Below are 20,688 nucleotides of genomic sequence, written 5' to 3' on the forward strand. Positions count from 1 at the left end.
ACAAAGTGCAGTGGTGCGTAAGGGTTTTGCAGTTTAAAATAAATCTCAAAGTGCCATGGTAAAGAGTGTCAATTGATCTCAAACACTGAGCGGAAGCATTCATATATAAAATATCCCTATAGTCTAGTAAAGGTATAAATGTAGCTGATACTAGCTTCAAAAGAAAAACAGGCCTTATTCCTAAAATAAAATCCCAATTTCAGCTTAAATTTTTTTGTAAGTTTTTGAATATGCAATTTAAAAGAGAGGCCGTCATCAATTAAAATTCCAAGATATGAGGTTACAACCTCAATCTCCTTGCCCTGACAGGTAGTAAGTAATATGTGAAAGGTTCAGAGGTCTATTTCTTGCATTAGAAAACACCATTCGTTTAGTTTTGTCAATATTGAGGATAAGCTTCAATTGACACAAGGTATGTTGAAAAGTATAAAAAGCAGTTTGCATGTTTTGGAAAGCTTTTGTAAGAGACGACAACAGTAAATAACAGTATCATCAGCATAAAAATGAAGTTGTGCATTTTGGACATTTTTTTTGTTGAATTTTTACCCCTTTTTCTCCCCAATTTCATGGTATCCAATTGTTGTAGTAGCTACTATCTTGTCTCATCGCTACAACTCCCGTACGGGCTCGGGAGAGACGAAGGTCGAAAGTCATGCGTCCTCCGATACACAACCCAACCAGCTGCACTGCTTCTTAACACAGCGCGCATCCAACCCGGAAGCCAGCCGCACCAATGTGTCGTGCACCTGGCAACCTTGGTTAGCGCGCACTGCGCCCAGCCCACTGCGCCCAGCCCGCCACAGGAGTCGCTGGTGCGCGATGAGACAAGGACATCCCTACCGACCAAGCCCTCCCTAACCCGGACGACGCTAGGCCAATTGTGCGTCGCCCCACGGACCTCCCGGTCGCGGCCAGTTACGACAGAGCCTGGGCGCGAACCCAGGGACTCTGATGGCACAGCTGGCGCTGCAGTACAGCGCCCTTAACCACTGCGCCACCCGGGAGGCCATATTTTGGACATTTTTGTCTAAATAATTTATATAAATAGTGAATAAGAGAGGACCAAGTACAGAGCCTTGGGGCACACCATTCAAGACAGACAATTTAACAGACATAAGCCCATCAAATTGAGTGCACTGAGTTCTATCAGACAGATAGTTAGCAAACCATGCAACTGCATGCTCCGAAAGACCTACACTCGACAATCTCTGCCTTAGTATAGCATGATCAACTGTATCAAAAGCCTTAGAGAGATCAATAAAAAGTGAGACACCGTGCTGTTTTTTGTCAATCGCTTCAGTGATATAATTTAAAACCTTCATGGTTGCTGTAATTGTGCAATGCTTCTTCCTGAAGCCCGATTGGTACATTGATAAAATAGAGTTAGTAAATAAAAACTATTTTAGCTGTTCACTTACAAGGGTTTCAAGTATTTTCACCAGGGGTGACAGCTTTGAGATTGGCTTATAATTATTTAAAATATTTGGATCTCCCCCTTTAAAAAGTGGTAGGACAAATGCTGATAACCAGATCTTTGGAATTTCATTACATTCCAGGGTTAGATTGAACAGAGATGTAAGTGGTTCAGCTATGAAATCAGCTGCCAGATTTAAAAAGCAGGGATACAAAAGATCAGGACCTGCAGGCTTTCTCTGATCTAAGGAGTTCAGGGCTTTATGTACCACCTTCACTGAGAATGGCAAAAAGCTAAAAGTTTTACCAGCTCTCACTGGTTCATCCACATAGGGTTGTACAGAGACAGAGGACACTGAATCAAACAGCCTACCAGATGATACAAAGTGCTCATTGAAACAATTCAGCATTTCAGTTTTGTCATATATAGCAACAGAGTCCTTCAAAACACATGACGGTAATTCATTAACATTACTGTTACCAGACATAGACTTAATAGCCTTCCAAAACTTTCTAGGGTCATTCAGGTTATCAGTGGTAACAGACATAAAATATTCAGACTTGGCCTTCCTGAGAAGAAAATAACACTTGTTTCGTAACTGCCTAAAAATAAGCCAATCAGCATTAGAACATGATTTCCTTGCTTTAGCCCAGGCTAGATTACGGTTGTGAATAATACAAGACAGCTCAGAAGAAAACCATGGATTATCCCGCCCTTTAACCCTGAACTTGCGGAATGGGGCATGTTTGTTTACTATTTGGGAAAAACCATCATGAAAGAATTTCCAGGCAGTTTCCACATCAGGGATAAGCTCAATCTTGCTCCAGTCAAAATAAAACAAATCATGAAAGAAAGCCTGCTCATTAAAACACTTAAATTTCTCTGACAAATAAAACTTGGGATGGTCTTTGGAACCTTAGTATTTCTAACAGCAACACAGCACAATGGTCACTTAAATCATTACAAAAAACACCAACCGCAGAATATTTATGTGGAAAATTTGTCAATATCAAATCAATCCAGGTAGATTTATCTGGGCATTTATGATTTGGGCGAGTGGGTGAGTTAATCAACTGGGTAAGATTCCTAGAATTACAAAACATTTTTAAATCATCAGACACCGGCTTTAACCAACACCAGTTGAGATCACCAATCAAGATCATTTCACCGTAAAGAAGTTTAGACATGAGGTGCGTCAAAGAAGAAAATGCATCACCGAGAGCAGAGGGGGGTCTATAACAGCCAATCACAATTATAGAGAGCAGAGGGGGTCTGTAACAGCCAATCACAGATATAGAGAGCAGAGGGGGTCTATAACAGCCATTCACAGTTATAGAGAAGCCCTTTGAAACCTCAACATTGAAAGCAAGAAATTCCAACTGTTTACAAATAGTTTCAGACTTTGCCACACTGGGAATTTAGATTTTTACATATATAGCCACACCCCCACTTTTCTTAACCCAATCAGTGCGATAAACATTGTAACCACTTATACAAATATCCTTATCAAAAACAGAATTGCTGAGCCAGGTTTCAGAAAACACAATTACATCAGCATCAGTTGATTTAGCCCAAATCCTAAGCCCATCAATTTTTGACAACAGGCTGCATGCAAAACCCGATCTTGATAATAACATGGTGATAGAAAACAAACACATTCATCAGTAATAAGGTCCTCAATCAGCTTTCTGAATTCTCCTAGAGGCATCCAAACGTTACATTTAAAGAACATTTTGAAGATTGATCCACAAATAAGGTGCAAGAAAACTAAAAGCTGATTTACCTAACTCAGTAGAGACCAAAGGCATTTCCAGAGTTAACCATCCCGGAGACCGGATGTGGTAACTCGCACGTCTAAAGTTTAGTAAAGATGTTAGCTACAGTGGGACTTTTTGTAAAAGGGCTTTATAAATGAAGACATAGCAATGTATCAGCCTACGCGATGTCAATGCGGTCCAACCAACTTTCTGGTAGAGAATGGAGTGATGAGTACTAAAACTGTAGCCTGTAATGATAAACTGCATCTAACGGCTCTAATGAAGTGGCAGTTGTGTTCACATAGATCCGGGGTGGGCAACTCCAATCCTCGATTGGTGTCACACTTTTTCTACATCCCTAGCAAATTGCCCGCCCCTGACATAGATCATGTCGCCATAGTCTAGGACCGATAGGAACGTCGACTGAATAATCTGCTTTCTACTAATTAGCAAGAGCCAGGGTCTATTTCTATAGAAGCCCATTTTTATTCTCAGCTTCTTAACTAACTGGTCAATATGCTTTTTAAAAGGCAGCTTTTCATCTATCCAGATGCCCAGATATGTATAAGCCGGGACACCATCAATATGGACACCATCAAAAGTGCATATGCTTAAATCGTTATTTTTATGCTCTAGACTCCAGTGAGTATCCATCCTCCTGTGTGGTTCAGATGGTTCCCTTGGGGGGGCCACTAAAAAATGTTATGTACTCACTACTGTAAGTCGTGTGTCTGCTAAATGATGTAAATGTAAACAATATATACTTAGTTTTACCTGCAATGCTAATTTCAGGGTAATAAAGTTTTTCTGTAATACAAGGAATGCAGCCTGTAGTTCAGGTAGAGCCTGGTCAACCATGGGGTCAAAAGCATACACAAAAGTATCATTGGCATGCAAGTGCAGGTTAAACATTTTTACAGACAGGTCAATATTGTTAATGTAAACAGTAAACAAATACAGGGCCCAGAACCCTGCGGGCCACCTTTTATATTATCCTGATTTAACACCACCAGTAGATACACATTGAGTTCTATCTGTCAAGTCATTTATTAACCAGTTACATGCAGCCTGGTCTAGGCCAATTGAAGAAAGCCTCTGAATTAGCAGTGAGTGATCAACGGTATCGAAAGCCTTTGACAGGTCAATGAAGAGGGCAGCACAATGTTGCCTTTTATCCATACAGTTAACCACATCGTTACTGGGTATAAAACCTGACTGATGTACATTTAGATTGCATTTCAAAGATAAGAAATATCTTAGCTGATATTTTAGCTGGGCAAAAACGTTTAGAAATAAGGCCACCTTTGTGAAGGGGGGATACATGGGCTGTCTTCCAAACCTTGGGGATAGTACCAGATATAACAGTCCGGGAAGAAATCTGGGTTAATTATTCAGCTATCAAGGCGGCAGAGAGCTGCAGCAAAAATGGATCAAGCATATCAGCCTCAGTGGAGCTAGAGGCTGGCAAAGGGAAGAGCAGTAGATTGACTGACCAGGGTCAGTTAAACCACCATTTCTCTAAAATAAAAATCCTGTCAAGATAAAATTAGGACTAAAAGCATCATTTATCCCATTCTTCACAGTTATGATGCCAGAGTCAGACAGAACTTGTTTAGGCAGGGGTGAAGAGGAATTTGTACACTTCAGTGCATTTACTGTTTTCCAAAATGTAAAATGATCACTAGCAGAGTTAGATAGAGCTTAGAAAGTAGCTTGACTAAACTTTCTTAATCGAGATTGTATCTGTTTCTCAATTGCCTCAAAGATTGCCAGTCCACTTCAGAGTCAGTTTTCCTTGCTTTGGCCCAGGCCTGATTTCTCACCTGAATGAGCTGAGATAGATCTAACTCTTGGTTTTCTTCTGAGCTATCTTTGAATCTGAATTGTTTAAAAAGGGCATGTTTATATGCCAGAGCAGGTATTCCCAAACTGGATGTCGTACGCGCAATGCTGTCGGGGGGGGGGGGGGGGGGGGGGGGGGGGTACGCCAATAAAAAACGTGAATCACATTTTCAAAAATAACATTTTACAATTTTTAAAATAAAAAAAAAAATATTCTTCACATTTTCAAACAGCCCATTTATATTTTCCAACGGGATTATACATTTGGGTGAGTTTTTTTTCTTGCCTGAGTAGCATCGTTTCACTGCCAAAAATATAATTAAACCATCTAAAGCAAAAGAACAACACAATGTCAAATACAGGTAGCCGAGTCAAATAATGAACATCCAATCACATTAACCGTTACTCTCTCACGGGAATTCCACTAACATCCAGCTTGGCAAATCACACTAAGACACTGATGCCCTTTGCAACCACGTACCTATGTGAGAGTGAATTCTAGGCCCTAACTAGCATACAAACTAAATACAGGCACAGACCGTGTGTGGAAAATGGTTTAAGACTGAGACTCACTCCAATACAACCCAACATTGCGGAGTTAAGTGCATGCTTTCAAGCACACCCTTCTCATTAACCTGTGGTGAGTTTTTCACAATTTTTGATGAACAAATAAGGTTTTATATGTAATATAGTTAAATAAAGGGCAAAATGATTGATTAATATATATTTATTTGTGCCCTGGTCCTCTTTGTCACTTCCCACGAGCCGGGTTGTGACAAAAACTCTTAAGTTTAAAAAATGTCTTGTATAGTGTGTGTGTGGCAGGCTTAGAATCATGGCAAAAAACAACATTTGAGAGTGCGCTGACCCTGGTGCTAGAGGGGGTACGCAGCTGGAGGTTGAATGTTTGAAGGGGTACTGGACTACAAAAAGTTAGGGAACCACTGTGTCAGAGGAATACATTTGGAGGATACATTTTCTAGAGCCAACTCAGGGTTAGGCATACAGGAGACGGTGGCTAAATCAGAGTAGAACATGTCATGTAAAAATCCTTGAGGAGAAAACTTTTAAAAATGTGTCTTCTTAATTAAATGAGAATTAGTATTTTGCTGTTTCGTATCTCTAATACATATTATGGGACAATGATCACTGATATCATGTGTAAATACTCTGCTAGACAAATATTTATGCGGGTTAGGAGTTAAGGAGGAGTTAACAGGAATTTTAACTTTTCGCCATGTGGGTTTTGAGATCAATTGAGTGAGTTTAAAATCAATGCATATGCATTGAGGCCAGGGATAGCCAATTCAGATTCAAATCCCCTAAAATGACCCACCCCCGAAGACAGAAAAGGTGTTAAACACTCAGATATAGCACCAATATAAGTCTTGTAAAACAATGTGGCCTCAATGGCCACACAAGTACTCTTAAATCTCTACCTGGTACAGCCAGAAGAGGAGCCACTTAGCCCAATATTGGACTAAAGGAGCCTAACTTTACTCCTTTGTCCTTTTCCATGCTCTGTTTAAAGGGCGAATTGGCTCTGGAATCCAAAACAGCCAAATACTCCATCTAAACATGAATCGAGTCTCTATTTTGGTAAAGTTCTAGAAATATAAATCCTCTACTTTCACATCACTTCAAAATACACACTTACTATACACTGTTTTAACCTGTACTAACACAGTTGCAGCCAACATTATTTTTCAGTGACAACACGTTTGTGGCGTCTGTCTTCCGTTTACACACAGCTGTTCGAAGATGCAGCTAGCTAATTAGCACAGGTAGTCCACTCTGTCTACCGTCTGTTTTCGGTAAACAAGCACTGTAACCTAATATGGCCGTGTTGGAACCCTAACCCAAAAAAGGTGAGTGTCAATTTAACCTTGCATGGTCGGAACTTAAAGCACAAGTATTTCACTACACTCGCATTCACATCTGCTAACCATGTGTATGTGACAAATAACATTTGATTTGATTCTGTTTTTGGAAAATTATTATATGAAAGATAAGGTCGCGGATCTGGACAAAAATCCTCCTTACAGAAGACGCCTTCGTCCAATGACTCTTATGTGCCATGAAATGGAACTGACAGTCAAGGGCTACTAGCCACTGTGCTAATGCCTCTGCATTGCTTGCTCTTAAGGGTTTGAGGCTCACAAAAAAAACTTTGTGACTGCTGGTGTAAAAAGGGCTTTATAAAATACATTTGATTAATAGATTGAAATGTAGATATTTTTGGGGGGTTGGAGATAGTGTAGTTTAATTCAGTGTTAGTAAATAGTCTGATCACGTTAGGCAGCCAGTAAGGTATGCCGTGCGAACGCAGTTGCCCACCCATGCTATGACCCTGCGGTGTACTTCCAGGCCAGATCCCCTGTTGGCATCTCCCAGTTACTCATGGCTCAGAGTAAACTAATAACAGTCCAGCTGAGTCGGCCCAGTAGGCATCTGTTATCAGTTATGTGTTGTAATTTCAAATATGTCACACTAGTTCATCATTAATACTAAAAAGACTGTGCCTCAATCATTCTCCATGCCTCAAGTCCATGCCTGAAGTATTGGCAATGTGGTGATGAGTGGATGTGAACAATCATTTAGATCAGATATTTCAGCCTTTAACTTGTTTTTTTCTTTCTCCTGGCTGCTTTACATGGTTTATCTTGTTCAAACTTGATATCATACATACTCCTGGAATTGAGCTACAATACCACATTGGTGGTAGAATGATTGTTAGACCTGATTGTGAGGAAGTAGTAAGGAACAATATATATGAAGGATGTTCTCTTCCCTCAGAAAACTAAATCAGAAGATAGCAGCATAAAGCCTAAAGTCACTCTTTGCGACCAGGGGACTCAGGTCCAGGAGGAGGGCTTACAAATCGCCACAGGTAAGCTGGACTTGTCTCTGTGTTATCGGTTGGCATTGATTTTAAAAAATGCAGTTGTTTTTCAATCAATCAATCAATTAATCAATTAAATATTATTTATACAGTACCAGTCAAAAGTTTAGGGTTTTTCTTTATTTTTACTATTTTCTACATTATAGAATAATAGTGAAGACATCAAAACTATGACATAACACATATGGAATCATGTAGTAACCATAAAAAGTGTTAAACTAATCAAAATATATTTTATATTTGAGATTCTTCAAAGTAGTCACCCTTTGCCTTGATGACAGCTTTTCACACTCTTGCATTCTCTCAACCAGCTTGCATTTGGAATGCATTTAAATTAACAGGTGTGCCTTGTTTGTTAAATACCAAGTCCATATTATGGCAAGAACAGCTCAAATAAGCAAAGAGAAATGACAGTCCATCATTACTATTATACATGAAGGTCAGTAAATCCGGAAAATTTCAAGAACTTCAAGTGCAGTCGCAAAAACCATCAAGCGCTATGATGAAACTGGTTCTCATGAGGACCGCCACAGGAAAGGAAGACCCAGAGTTACCTCTGCTGCAGAGGATAAGTTCATTAGAGTCACCAGCCTCAGAAATCGGCAATTAACTGCACCTCAGATTGCGGCCCAAAAACATGCTTCACAGAGTTCAAGTAACAGACACATCTCAACATCAACTGTTCAGAGGAGACTGCATGAATCAGGCCTTCATGGTTAAATTTTTGCAAAGAAACCACTACTAAAGGTCACCAATAAGAAGAAGAGACTGGCTTGGGCCAAAAAACACGAGCAATAGACATTAGACCGGTGGATATCTGTCCTTTGGTCTGATGAGTCCAAATTTGAGATTTTTGATTCCAATGTTTTTGTGAGACGCAGAGTAGCTGAACGGATGATATCTGCATGTGTGGTTCCCACCGTGAAGCATGGAGGAGGAGGTGTGATTGTGTGTGGGTGCTTTGCTGGTGACACTTTCCGTGATTTATTTAGAATAATCTGCAGCAATACGCCATCCCATCTGGTTTGCGCTTAGTGGGATTATCATTTTGTTTTTCAATAGGACAATGACCCAAAACACATCTCCAGGCTGTGTAAGGGCTATTTGACGATAAAGGAGAGTGATGGAGTGCTGCATCAGATGACCTGGCCTCCACAATCACCCGACCTCAACCAAATTCAGATGGTTTGGGATGAGTTGGACCGCAGAGTGAAGAAAAACAGCCAACAAGTGTGCAATATATGTGAGAACTACTTCAAGACGGTTAGAAAACCATTCCTCATGAAGCTGGTTGAGAGAATGCCAATAGTGTGAAAAGCTGTCGTCAAGGCAAAGGGTGGCTACTTTGATGAATCTAAAATCAAACATATATTTTGATTTGTTTAACAGCAGAGGTAACTCTGGGTCTTCCATTCCTGTGGCGGTCCTCATGAGAGCCAGTTTCATCATAGCGCTTGATGGTTTTTGCGACTGCACTTGAAGTTCTTGAAATTTTCCGGATTTACTGACCTTCATGTCTAATAGTAATGATGGACTGTCATTTCTCTTTGCTTATTTGAGCTGTTCTTGCCATAATATGGACTTGGTCTTTAACAAACAAGGCACACCTGTTAATTTAAAAGCAAATTAGTGATTACTTGAGCTAACTCCTTCTCGTACGTCTGTTGCTGTTCTCCCCACAGGTGACAAGCCGGTGGTAGAACTCGCTGTAAAGGAAGTGAAGGCCACAGACCATGAAGTGGAAGTCCCAAATCCTCCTGAGCATGATCCCTGCAGGTTATCAGAAGCTCTCACAGAGGGTCCTGCAGTCGACGAGGCCTTATTCCCATCTACCAATAGTAAAGGCTCTCGCAAGCCCAAAGAGGTCACCTTAAAGAGCAGAGAGCCCACCAGAGTCCAGACCTTCGCCTCTGATGTGGTCGTAGCTCAGGTGGAGGTCACCATCGAAGTGCTTTCTGAGCTGAGGAGGTAGGCTGTCACTGATTCATAACCAAAAGAAAATACCAGAATTCCAAAGGGCAATCTCTCTTTTTACTAAGTGCTTTTTTTGTCAACAAATAGCAGCACCATTACTCCCAACAGGGTTATGAAAAGTGTGACAGGTGGAGGTGTTGAGTTGACGTCAATTGTCATCGAAGAGATACCAAAGCACTTGCACTCACTGACCTACACTTTCAGCTAGAAATGTGAAAGCACGGGGGGATATGATAAATGATCCTCAAGCTAAACCCCACTGCTGCCTTTTCATGTCTCTAGTGAAAGGTTTTCAAGTGGCAGTGGGCTCTCACTAGTAGGGTGAGTAGGGTGAGCAACATGAGGTACTTTCTGAAGGGAATACAGAACATCAAAGGGTTCTTCTTGTTGCCAATTTTTACATGCCTACTAAGTGGTATTTCAAGAATGGGGGGTACTTAACATGAGAATCAGCATCTATCTCTACTCATAGCCTATAACTTTTATTGTTACTATCCATATTTTGACCTGCAGTATTGGAACCCGGAGCATAATATTTTCACTGTACCCTGCAATTACATCTGCATCCCTGTATATGTGACGAATAAACACAATCTAAAATGTAATCTAAGATATTGCCGTCACCTTGTTTTCATTAGTTACATGTATATTCTGTTTCATTAATGAAGAAAAAGTGTAGGTCTGTGCATTGTTCAAACATTGACTGTTTTGTATTGTTACTGTGTTGCTAGGACTCCTGATGTGACCTTGATTTCAGTGGGGAGTGAGTTAGACAGTCAGTACGTCAAAGTCAAGGAGACAGAGGTTCCACAAGATCCAGAACCCACTGCATCTCAGCCACCTACCTCCACCACTGAGGAGCAACCGCCGGAGCAACCCCCGGGGGAAGCCGCTGAAAGTCTCCCTCTTCCTTCCAAGGAGGACACTTTCCCTGAAGAGGACTTTACAAAGGCTGCGGTCAGTCCTCAGGAGCCAGTTATCATTGTAACACCACCAACCCCATACAGCAGTGCGCTAACAAGCCCACTGGATGTGGTCACCAAACCGGAACCAGAGTCAGTAACGATGGTCCCTCAGGTCCAGCCTGAGCCTGTGTCGGCCACAGAGCAGAGAAAACCTGTTCCACCTCAACCAGAGTCTGAGACAGTGAAAGATTCTGCGGAACCAGTTATCCCTCAGCCAACTCCTCCTTTAGTTGTTAAAAACCCTACAGCAACTGCACAGGGGGCAGCTCTGGATGCACAACAATTGGTCATAGGTGAGAAGGGCAATATCAATGTCAATTTCAGCACAATATGGATTGCACAACGGATTGTTACTGGGTGAAATGCAGTATGACATTTGCTCCTCATGGTCTGTCAGTCCTCCAATAGGTCCACAGATCATTACCCATACCACCAAGCAGATAATAAATCATGCTCCGGTGCTCTTCTTTTCCAGATGACTGCCCACCCTTGCCTGCTCCCTTTGAGCACCGCATTGTGAGTGCCAAGCAAGTCCCGATGGGCTCTTATTACGCTGTAAAGCCTAACGAGGTTCTCGGAGGGTGAGTCCTAATTCTTAAGGGCAACGATAATGTGTTTACCGTACACATAAGACTGTGGTGTCGCATATATTATTCCCATTATTGTTACCCCCCCCCCCCCCCCAAACCGCAACATACTTACTGAAAGTGAGGGTTGCCAACTGTTATTTTACTGTTATCAACACACTGTCAAGTCTACCTAATGATGTTGGCTGACAATAGCGGAGTAGAAAACACACGAGGAGCTGTTTGCTGCAGCAGCAGCAGCGTTAGCAGATAAACAGGGTTAGCAGACTGACAGACTGAGCAGCATAGCATGATAGCAGGCGACGGGCAAAGCAGGGAGAGATAGTACGTAGCCGCAGAGCTGAACAACTGGCAACGCAGACATGGCTAATCCCCAACAGAGTCTGCAAATAAGCACTGGCTTCTTTTATGCTTGTCATGGACAGGGTTTATTTTGGGCAGGTGTTGAGTTCCCATTTGCATAGGGGCTTTTTTAAATCTCTGTGGTCCATGTCGAGTGGAGGCGCTCTCTCGCTACATAAAGAAGTTGGCTTAGTAAGCTCTCCATGTGTGGCGGATGATGATGTACTTCCAATGAAACCAGAGGAGTAAAACAGGTCCTTGGAGTATGTCAGCAAAGCCCTGACAGAGGTCAACGCAAAGGATACCCCCTCAAGGTTGACTGCTTGTGGGTCTGTGCTCTTTGGTGCCTTTGTCAGGGTGTCTGTAGCCTTGAGTTCTAGCATTTTAAAGTTTCTGCATAACCTGAAGCTCGGATTCTGAGAATACCGCGTTGAGACTCTGTGCTTGCGCGGCTAGGGTGTATGTGTGTTCATCAATGTCTATGAACAAATATTTGTGTTCTCACCTGTCTCTTTAGCATGTATGTAAAGTATCTGTGCACTCATATGTGTCCTTGTTCCCACAGGGGACGTTTTGGGCAGGTCCATAAGTGTGCAGAACTGTCGTCGGGCCTAATCCTCGCGGCGAAGTTTATCAAAGTAAAGGGAATGAGGGAGAGAGTAAGTGGATATACAACAACAGACCTGTGGTCTTTGTACCCCTCCTCTCTCTGACTCCCAACCTTTCACCACCCACCCTGACCTCTCTCTATGTTCCTGTCAAGTTTATTTATGAGGTTCTATGTGAGCAATTCTCTAGCCGCAGCTTAAAGAGATACTCACACGTACAAACGCGCACGCACACACACGCACACACACACACACACACACACACACATACACACACACACACACACACACACTAGCTCTCTCTCTATCTCAAAATAAAAAATTACTACGCAACAAAGCTAAAGCTGCAAAATCTAACTTTTTCGGTGACCTGACCAAATTTGTGTACACTACACGATTTTGGCCCTGATTTAGCTATCCCAGACAAGCTTTTGAGATCAGAGACAAAATCCCCATGTCGTTGCCTACTCAGGGAGCGCAGCCGTCACCAACTCATTTAACGTGAGTGTGTCAGAGGAACAAACTGAGGGCTACCGATCTCATCTTTGAGCAGTCCCGGACGTCCCGATATTTTCAAATGCGTTTGATTTTATCGGCACAAAATCTGCGACGCTCTTGTTGTGTGAGATGTGCAACGACAACTTTTGAGAACGGTGGTCAGTAATTGGTCAATGAGAGCTCGCCAGAGAAGAAGCCAGTGAGATGATGACGTTGTTCTGCATCACCCAGGATGTGTAGACTCTCCAGCAGGAGCCATGCCTACTACTAGTATTTTATTTCTTTTACCAGGTAAATTGACTGAGAACACAGTCTCATTTACAGCAACAACAAAGGGAATAGTTACAGGGGAGAGGAAGGGGGATGAATGAGCCAATTGGAGGCTGGGGATGATTAGGTGGCCATGATGGTATGAGGGCCAGATTGGGAAATTAGCCAGGACACCGGAGTTAACTCCCCTACTCTTACGGTAAGTGCCATGGGATCTTTAGTGACCACAGAGAGTCAGGACACCCGTTTAATGTCCCATCCGAAAGAGGGCACCCTATACAGGGCAATGTCCCCAATCACTACCCTGGGATATTTTTGTAGACCAGAGGAAACAGTGCCTACAGGCCCTCCAACACCACTTCCAGTAGCATCTGGTATCCCGTCCAGGGACCGAACATGACCAACCCTGCTTAGCTTCAGAGGCAAGCCAGCAGTGGGATGCAGGGTGATATGCATTTGTACATGCCTTTAACCAAAGCAAAAGTGTCAAATCGTTATGAAGTTCAGAAGCAATGTTAAAAGTTCAGAAGTTCAGCTATGAAGTTCAGAAGCAATGTTATTGAATTCAAAATGTTGGCTACAAATTTCAACTCTGTATGGCAAGCATGAATGTCTGACTGAAAACTTTTATGAGCCTGCTTTGAGCCACAGCTCGTTCTAGCTACATTAACAATCTAATCACATCATCACGTCATTGTTTTAACAAGACAGCGTGGTCGTGTGGAGAATCCTCATGACCAAGTGAAGAATCTTGTAGTGTGTGACACCCCGTCTGTGCCAGATCGGCAAGCAAGACAAATCACCACAGGAAAGACGGTTGTTTAATGTGAGAGGTTTAGCGATGTTTGGATTTTGAAAGTTGTGTAGTGTACACCCGGCATAAGAAGCGGTAGATCTGTTCTATGTGCACTACTTCTATGCTTCCCATTGGTAAGTTTCATTTTTGAGTCTTTTAATTTTGGATCTGTACACCAGCATCAAACAGCTGAAAAAAACAATATTTTGGGTTATTGAAAAGATATTTCCAGGAAATGGCAGATTGATTTCTGCATATTTTTACACATATTTACATTTTCTATTCTTACTCTTTCCATTTCTCTTTGACACTCACACCCACACACTCGCTGAGAACGCACACAGCAAAATCCATCATGGCTCCCGTCAGGATTCATTTCACATCCTTCGCCTCCTATTACACCTGCTAATCACCACACTCTCTTTATAAGCACTTTTTTAACGATGCAACTTTGGCTCTCTTCTGACCTTGCCTTTATTGACACATTGAATGAATACAACAGAAAGCTGGTACAGAAAGCTGATATTGAATTTGTGATTAATAATGCATTTCTTAATCAATCATACACTGAGCAAAGTACGATGTTTCTCATGTCCAATATGTGATGTACGCATTTTGTTCAGAGGTAATTCATTATTCAGTATTTGAAAATACTTTCAAATAATTTCAATATAAGTAGTTTATTGGGGCCACATTATTAGATGACTGATGGGGGGCGCTGTGTTGAAGCCACCATGCCTCCATTTTGTCACACCCCCACCATTGTAAACAATATTTTGTAAGCTATAGAAATGCATTTACTAATGTCTACATTTGTTTTTGCAACATTCATTCTATTACAGACACCTTAATGTATACCTTTAAATCATAGTATATATTTTTTTTAGATTACTAATGTTACTGTCCCCACTACAACAGCAAAAATACTTAAATACATGTCATTTTGACCTTGAACATTTAATTGAAATACTGTAGAATTCCATTCATTCGTATGGAGGACTGTGCCTACTGGAGAGAGCCAATATGGCCGACCGGTGGCTTCAAAGCATCTCACTGGCCAATAAATAGCATCAGCAATCCAGGGTTTGTATACATCATTGATTTGAACCCAGGTCTGCATAATACATTAATATTATTAAGGTATAGTCATATACGTATAATTGGTATGGGTATAAGCACCCTCCAGAGTGGTTTGATTCTTTTTTTCTCTAGAATCATGAAATGTGATAGATTGTGATTTTCCTTTTTGCTGAGGTTGAGTGACTTCCTGCTCTCTCTTCTCTTATTTCCTTATTCTCTCTCTCTCTCTCTCTCTCTGTCCTTCCTCCCACTGGGTAACAAAGGAGGAAGTGAAGAATGAAATAGGAGTGATGAACCAACTTAACCATGTGAATCTGATTCAGCTTTATGATGCCTTTGAGTCACGGACAAACCTTACGCTTATTATGGAGTAGTAAGTCATTATTCGCATTAAGTCAGTATTTAGAAATTGCAACTCTAATAGCACCACCTATCTGCATTTCATGTGGGTACGGCAAACACTGTTCCAGGCTATAAAGAAATGTTTTAGTGGAATTAACCTCCTATGCCACTTAATTTCCTCAGCTCTTCTTTGCTTCTTGCACAGTAGCACAATATCACTTTTCCGGCACTGACCAGCTCCCTGTCTTTGCAGTGTGGACGGTGGCGAGTTGTTTGACCGGATCGTTGACGAGAACTACCTGCTGACAGAGCTGGACGCCATCGTGTTTATGAGACAAATCTGTGAGGGGGTACAGTACCTCCATCAGCAATATATTCTTCATTTAGACCTCAAGGTAAAAAGCGTAACCTATACATAGAATATGTTCCAAAACTTGTTAGTTTGACATGGATTTGAATTATATTACGTATCACCCTGGTGTGAGGATTCTTACATGCTCTCCTTATTTCCTCTCAGCCAGAGAACATTCTTTGTGTCAACTCCACAGGGAACCAGATCAAGATAATAGACTTTGGTCTGGCCAGAAAGTATGTTTCTCAGTATTTTCTCCATTCAGTGACCATAACTGTTTTAATCTACAAATCTCATCTATTGACATCCCCCTTTTCCCACCATTCTCAATTGAGTAGCCAATGAGGTAGTCATGGTAACAGTCACCCTGTAGACAGCTTGGTAAAAAGTTGGCCATCTCTGTAACTCTGAGTCTCCACCCATGAAGCTCTGTTGTAAGACGTGAGATCTGTATGTTCCCATAGTTCAAATGTGCTTGTCTCCCCTCAGGTACAGACCCAGAGAGAAACTAAAGGTCAATTTTGGCACCCCAGAATTTCTGGCTCCTGAGGTGGTCAACTACGACTTTGTCTCATTCCCAACGGACATGTGGAGTGTGGGAGTCATTACTTATATGCTGTGAGTCTCTCTCTCTCTCTCTCTCTCTCTCTCTCTCTCTCTCTCTCTCTCTCTCTCTCTCTCTCTCTCTCTCTCTCTCTCTCTCTCTCTCTCTCTCTCTCTCTCTCTCTCTCTCTCTCTCTCTCTCTCTCTCTCTCTCTCTCTCTCTCTCTCTCTCTCTCTCTCTCTCTCTCTCTCTCACTCACTCACTCACTCACTCACTCACTCACTCACTCACTCACTCACTCACTCACTCACTCACTCACTCACTCACTCACTCACTCACTCACTCACTCACTCACTCACTCACTCACTCACTCACTCACTCACTCACTCACTCACTCACTCACTCACTCACTCACTCACTCACTCACTCACTCACACTCTCTCTCTCTCTCTCTCTCTCTCTCTTCTCTCTCTCTATCTCTCTCTCTCTCTCTCTCTCTCTCTCTCTCACAATCACACACACACAGAGAGAACCACCTCCGCTTGACAAATATACTCACCACACACCTCTGCAAGGCAGCAGCATCAGTCATACCTTGTAACACAGTGGACACAGTGTTTAACATGAGGATCTGATCTGTTGTGAAGGGTCAACCAATGGTATCCTAGCCACCGGAAACATGCTTGCAAACAAATCAAATCAAATTTATTTATATAGCCCTTCGTACATCAGCTGATATCTCAAAGTGCTGTACAGAAACCCAGCCTAAAACCCCAAACAGCAAGCAATGCAGGTGTAGAAGCACGGTGGCTAGGAAAATCTCCCTAGAAAGGCCAAAACCTAGGAAGAAACCTAGAGAGGAACCAGGCTATGTGGGGTGGCCAGTCCTCTTCTGGCTGTGCCATTATAACAGAACATGGCCAAGATGTTCAAATGTTCATAAATGACCAGCATGGTCGAATAATAATAAGGCAGAACAGTTGAAACTGGAGCAGCAGCACGGTCAGGTGGACTGGGGACAGCAAGGAGTCATCATGTCAGGTAGTCCTGGGGCATGGTCCTAGGGCTCAGGTCAGTTGAAACTGGAGCAGCAGCACGGCCAGGTGGACTGGGGACAGCAAGGAGTCATCATGTCAGGTAGTCCTGGGGCATGGTCCTAGGGCTCAGGTCCTCCGAGAGAGAGAAAGAAAGAGAGAAGGACAGAATTAGAGAACGCACACTTAGATTCACACAGGACACCGAATAGGACAGGAGAAGTACTCCAGATATAACAAACTGACCCTAGCCCCCCGACACATAAACTACTGCAGCATAAATACTGGAGGCTGAGACAGGAGGGGTCAGGAGACACTGTGGCCCCATCCGAGGACACCCCCGTACAGGGCCAAACAGGAAGGATATAACCCCACCCACTTTGCCAAAGCACAGCCCCCACACCACTAGAGGGATATCTTCAACCACCAACTTACAATCCTGAGACAAGGCTGAGTATAGCCCACAAAGACCTCCGCCACGGCACAACCCAAGGGGGGGCGCCAACCCAGACAGGATGACCACATCAGTGAATCAACCCACTCAGGTGACGCACCCCCTCCAGGGACGGCATGAGAGAGCCCCAGTAAGCCAGTGACTCAGCCCCTGTAATAGGGTTAGAGGCAGAGAATCCTAGTGGAAAGAGGGGAACCGGCCAGGCAGAGACAGCAAGGGCGGTTTGTTGCTCCAGAGCCTTTCCGTTCACCTTCCCAATCCTGGGCCAGACTACACTCAATCATATGACCCACTGAAGAGATGAGTCTTCAGTAAAGACTTAAAGGTTGAGACCGAGTTTGCGTCTCTGACATGGGTAGGCAGACCGTTCCATAAAAATTGAGCTCTATAGGAGAAAACCCTGCCTCCAGCTGTTTGCTTAGAAATTCTAGGGACAATTAGGAGGCCTGCGTCTTGTGACCATAGCGTACGTGTAGGTATGTACGGCAGGACCAAATCAGAGAGATAGGTAGGAGCAAGCCCATGTAATACTTTGTAGGTTAGCAGTAAAACCTTGAAATCAGCCCTTGCTTTGACAGGAAGCCAGTGTAGAGAGGCTAGCACTGGAGTAATATGATCAAATGTCTTGGTTCTAGTCAGGATTCTAGCAGCCGTATTTAGCACTAACTGAAGTTTATTTAGTGCTTTATCCGGGTAGCCGGAAAGTAGAGCATTGCAGTAGTCTAACCTAGAAGTGACAAAAGCATGGATTAATTTTTCTGCATCATTTTTGGACAGAAAGTTTCTGATTTTTGCAATGTTACGTAGATGGAAAAAAGCTGTCCTTGAAATGGTCTTGATATGTTCTTCAAAAGAGAGATCAGGGTCCAGAGTAACGCCGAGGTCCTTCACAGTTTTATTTGACACGACTGTACAACCATTAAGATTCATTGTCAGATTCAACAGAAGATCTCTTTGTTTCTTGGGACCTAGAACAAGCATCTCTGTTTTGTCCGAGTTTAAAAGTAGAAAGTTTGCAGCCATCCACTTCCTTATGTCTGAAACGCAGGCTTCTAGCAAGGGCAATTTTGGGGCTTCACCATGTTTCATTGAAATGTACAGCTGTGTGTCATCCGCATAGCAGTGAAAGTTAACATTATGTTTTCGAATAACATCCCCAAGAGGTAAAATATATAGTGAAAACAATAGTGGTCCTAAAACGGAACCTTGAGGAACTCCGAAATTTACAGTTGATTTGTCAGAGGACAAACCATTCACAGAGACAAACTGATATCTTTCCGACAGATAAGATCTAAACCAGGCCAGAACTTGTCCGTGTAGACCAATTTGGGTTTCCAATCTCTCCAAAAGAATGTGGTGATCGATGGTATCAAAAGCAGCACTAAGGTCTAGGAGCACGAGGACAGATGCACGAGGACAGCCTCGGTCCGATGCCATTAAAATGTAATTTACCACCTTCACAAGTGCCGTCTCAGTGCTATGATGGGGTCTAAAACCAGACTGAAGCATTTTATATACATTGTTTGTCTTCAGGAAGGCAGTGAGTTGCTGCGCAACAGCCTTTTCTACAATTTTTGAGAGGAATGGAAGATTCGATATAGGCCGATAGTTTTTTTTATATTTTCTGGGTCAAGGTTTGGCTTTTCAAGAGAGGCTTTATTACTGCCACTTTTAGTGAGTTTGGTACACATCCGGTGGATAGAGAGCCGTTTATTATGTTCAACATAGGAGGGCCAAGCACAGGAAGCAGCTCTTTCAGTAGTTTAGTTGGAATAGGGTCCAGAATGCAGCTTGAAGGTTTAGAGGCCATGATTATTTTCATCATTGTGTCAAGAGATATAGTACTAAAACACTTGAGCGTCTCTCTTGATCCTAGGTCCTGGCAGAGTTGTGCAGACTCAGGACAACTGAGCTTTGAAGGAATACGCAGATTTAAAGAGGAGTCCGTAATTTGCTTTCTAATAATCATAATCTTTTCCTCAAAGAAGTTCATGAATTTATCACTGCTAAAGTGAAAGTCATCCTCTCTTGGGGAATGCTGCTTTTTAGTTAGCTTTGCGACAGTATCAAAAAGGAATTTTGGATTGTTCTTATTTTCCTCAATTAAGTTAGAAAAATAGGATGATCGAGCAGCAGTAAGGGCTCTTCGGTACTGCACAATACTGTCTTTCCAAGCTAGTCGGAAGACTTCCAGTTTGGTGTGGCGCCATTTCCGTTCCAATTTTCTGGAAGCTTGCTTCAGAGCTCGGGTATTTTCTGTGTACCAGGGAGTTAGTTTCTTATGAGAAATGTTTTTAGTTTTTAGGGGTGCAACTGCATCTAGGGTATTGTGCAAGGTTAAATTGAGTTCCTCAGTTAGGTGGTTAACTGATTTTTGTCCTCTGGCGTCCTTGGGTAGACAGAGGGAATCTGGAAGGACATCAAGGAATCTTTGTGTTGTCTGTGAATTTATAGCACGACTTTTGATGTTCCTTGGTTGGGGTCTGAGCAGATTATTTGTTGCAATTGCAAACGTAATAAAATGGTGGTCCGATAGTCCAGGATTTTGAGGAAAAACATTAAGATCCACAACATTTATTCCATGGGACAAAACTAGGTCCAGCGTATGACTGTGACAGTGAGTGGGTCCAAAGACATGTTGGACAAAACCCACTGAGTCGATGATGGCTCCGAAAGCCTTTTGGAGTGGGTCTGTGGACTTTTCCATGTGAATATTAAAGTCACCAAAGATTAGAATATTATCTGCTATGACTACAAGGTCCGATAGGAATTCAGGGAACTCAGTGAGGAACGCTGTATATGGCCCAGGAGGCCTGTAAACAGTAGCTATAAAAAGTGATTGAGTAGGCTGCATAGATTTCATGACTAGAAGCTCAAAAGACGAAAACGTCGTTTTTTTTTTGTAAATTGAAATTTGCTATCGTAAA

At 42.4% G+C, this 20,688-nt stretch overlaps 1 protein-coding gene across 2 annotated transcripts in view; it reads left to right on the forward strand.

The window, feature by feature from the left end:
* Nucleotides 1–20,688, forward strand: part of LOC139384299 (myosin light chain kinase 3-like) — a 41,869-nt gene that overhangs the window by 18,202 nt on the left and 2,979 nt on the right. Inside the window, exons 2-10 of one of the 2 annotated variants that reach the window (XM_071128970.1) lie at nucleotides 7,810–7,903; nucleotides 9,598–9,883; nucleotides 10,621–11,147; nucleotides 11,330–11,435; nucleotides 12,349–12,442; nucleotides 15,299–15,408; nucleotides 15,631–15,772; nucleotides 15,895–15,965; nucleotides 16,219–16,347. In XM_071128970.1, coding sequence (XP_070985071.1) covers nucleotides 7,810–7,903; nucleotides 9,598–9,883; nucleotides 10,621–11,147; nucleotides 11,330–11,435; nucleotides 12,349–12,442; nucleotides 15,299–15,408; nucleotides 15,631–15,772; nucleotides 15,895–15,965; nucleotides 16,219–16,347 — 1,559 coding nt within the window. Of the gene's footprint in view, nucleotides 1–7,807; nucleotides 7,904–9,597; nucleotides 9,884–10,620; nucleotides 11,148–11,329; nucleotides 11,436–12,348; nucleotides 12,443–15,298; nucleotides 15,409–15,630; nucleotides 15,773–15,894; nucleotides 15,966–16,218; nucleotides 16,348–20,688 lie in introns of both variants that reach the window. The other variant, XM_071128969.1, reaches the window with a different exon arrangement.

Source organism: Oncorhynchus clarkii, chromosome 26, assembly GCF_045791955.1.
Source record: "Oncorhynchus clarkii lewisi isolate Uvic-CL-2024 chromosome 26, UVic_Ocla_1.0, whole genome shotgun sequence".
Classification (NCBI taxonomy): Eukaryota; Metazoa; Chordata; class Actinopteri; order Salmoniformes; family Salmonidae; genus Oncorhynchus; species Oncorhynchus clarkii.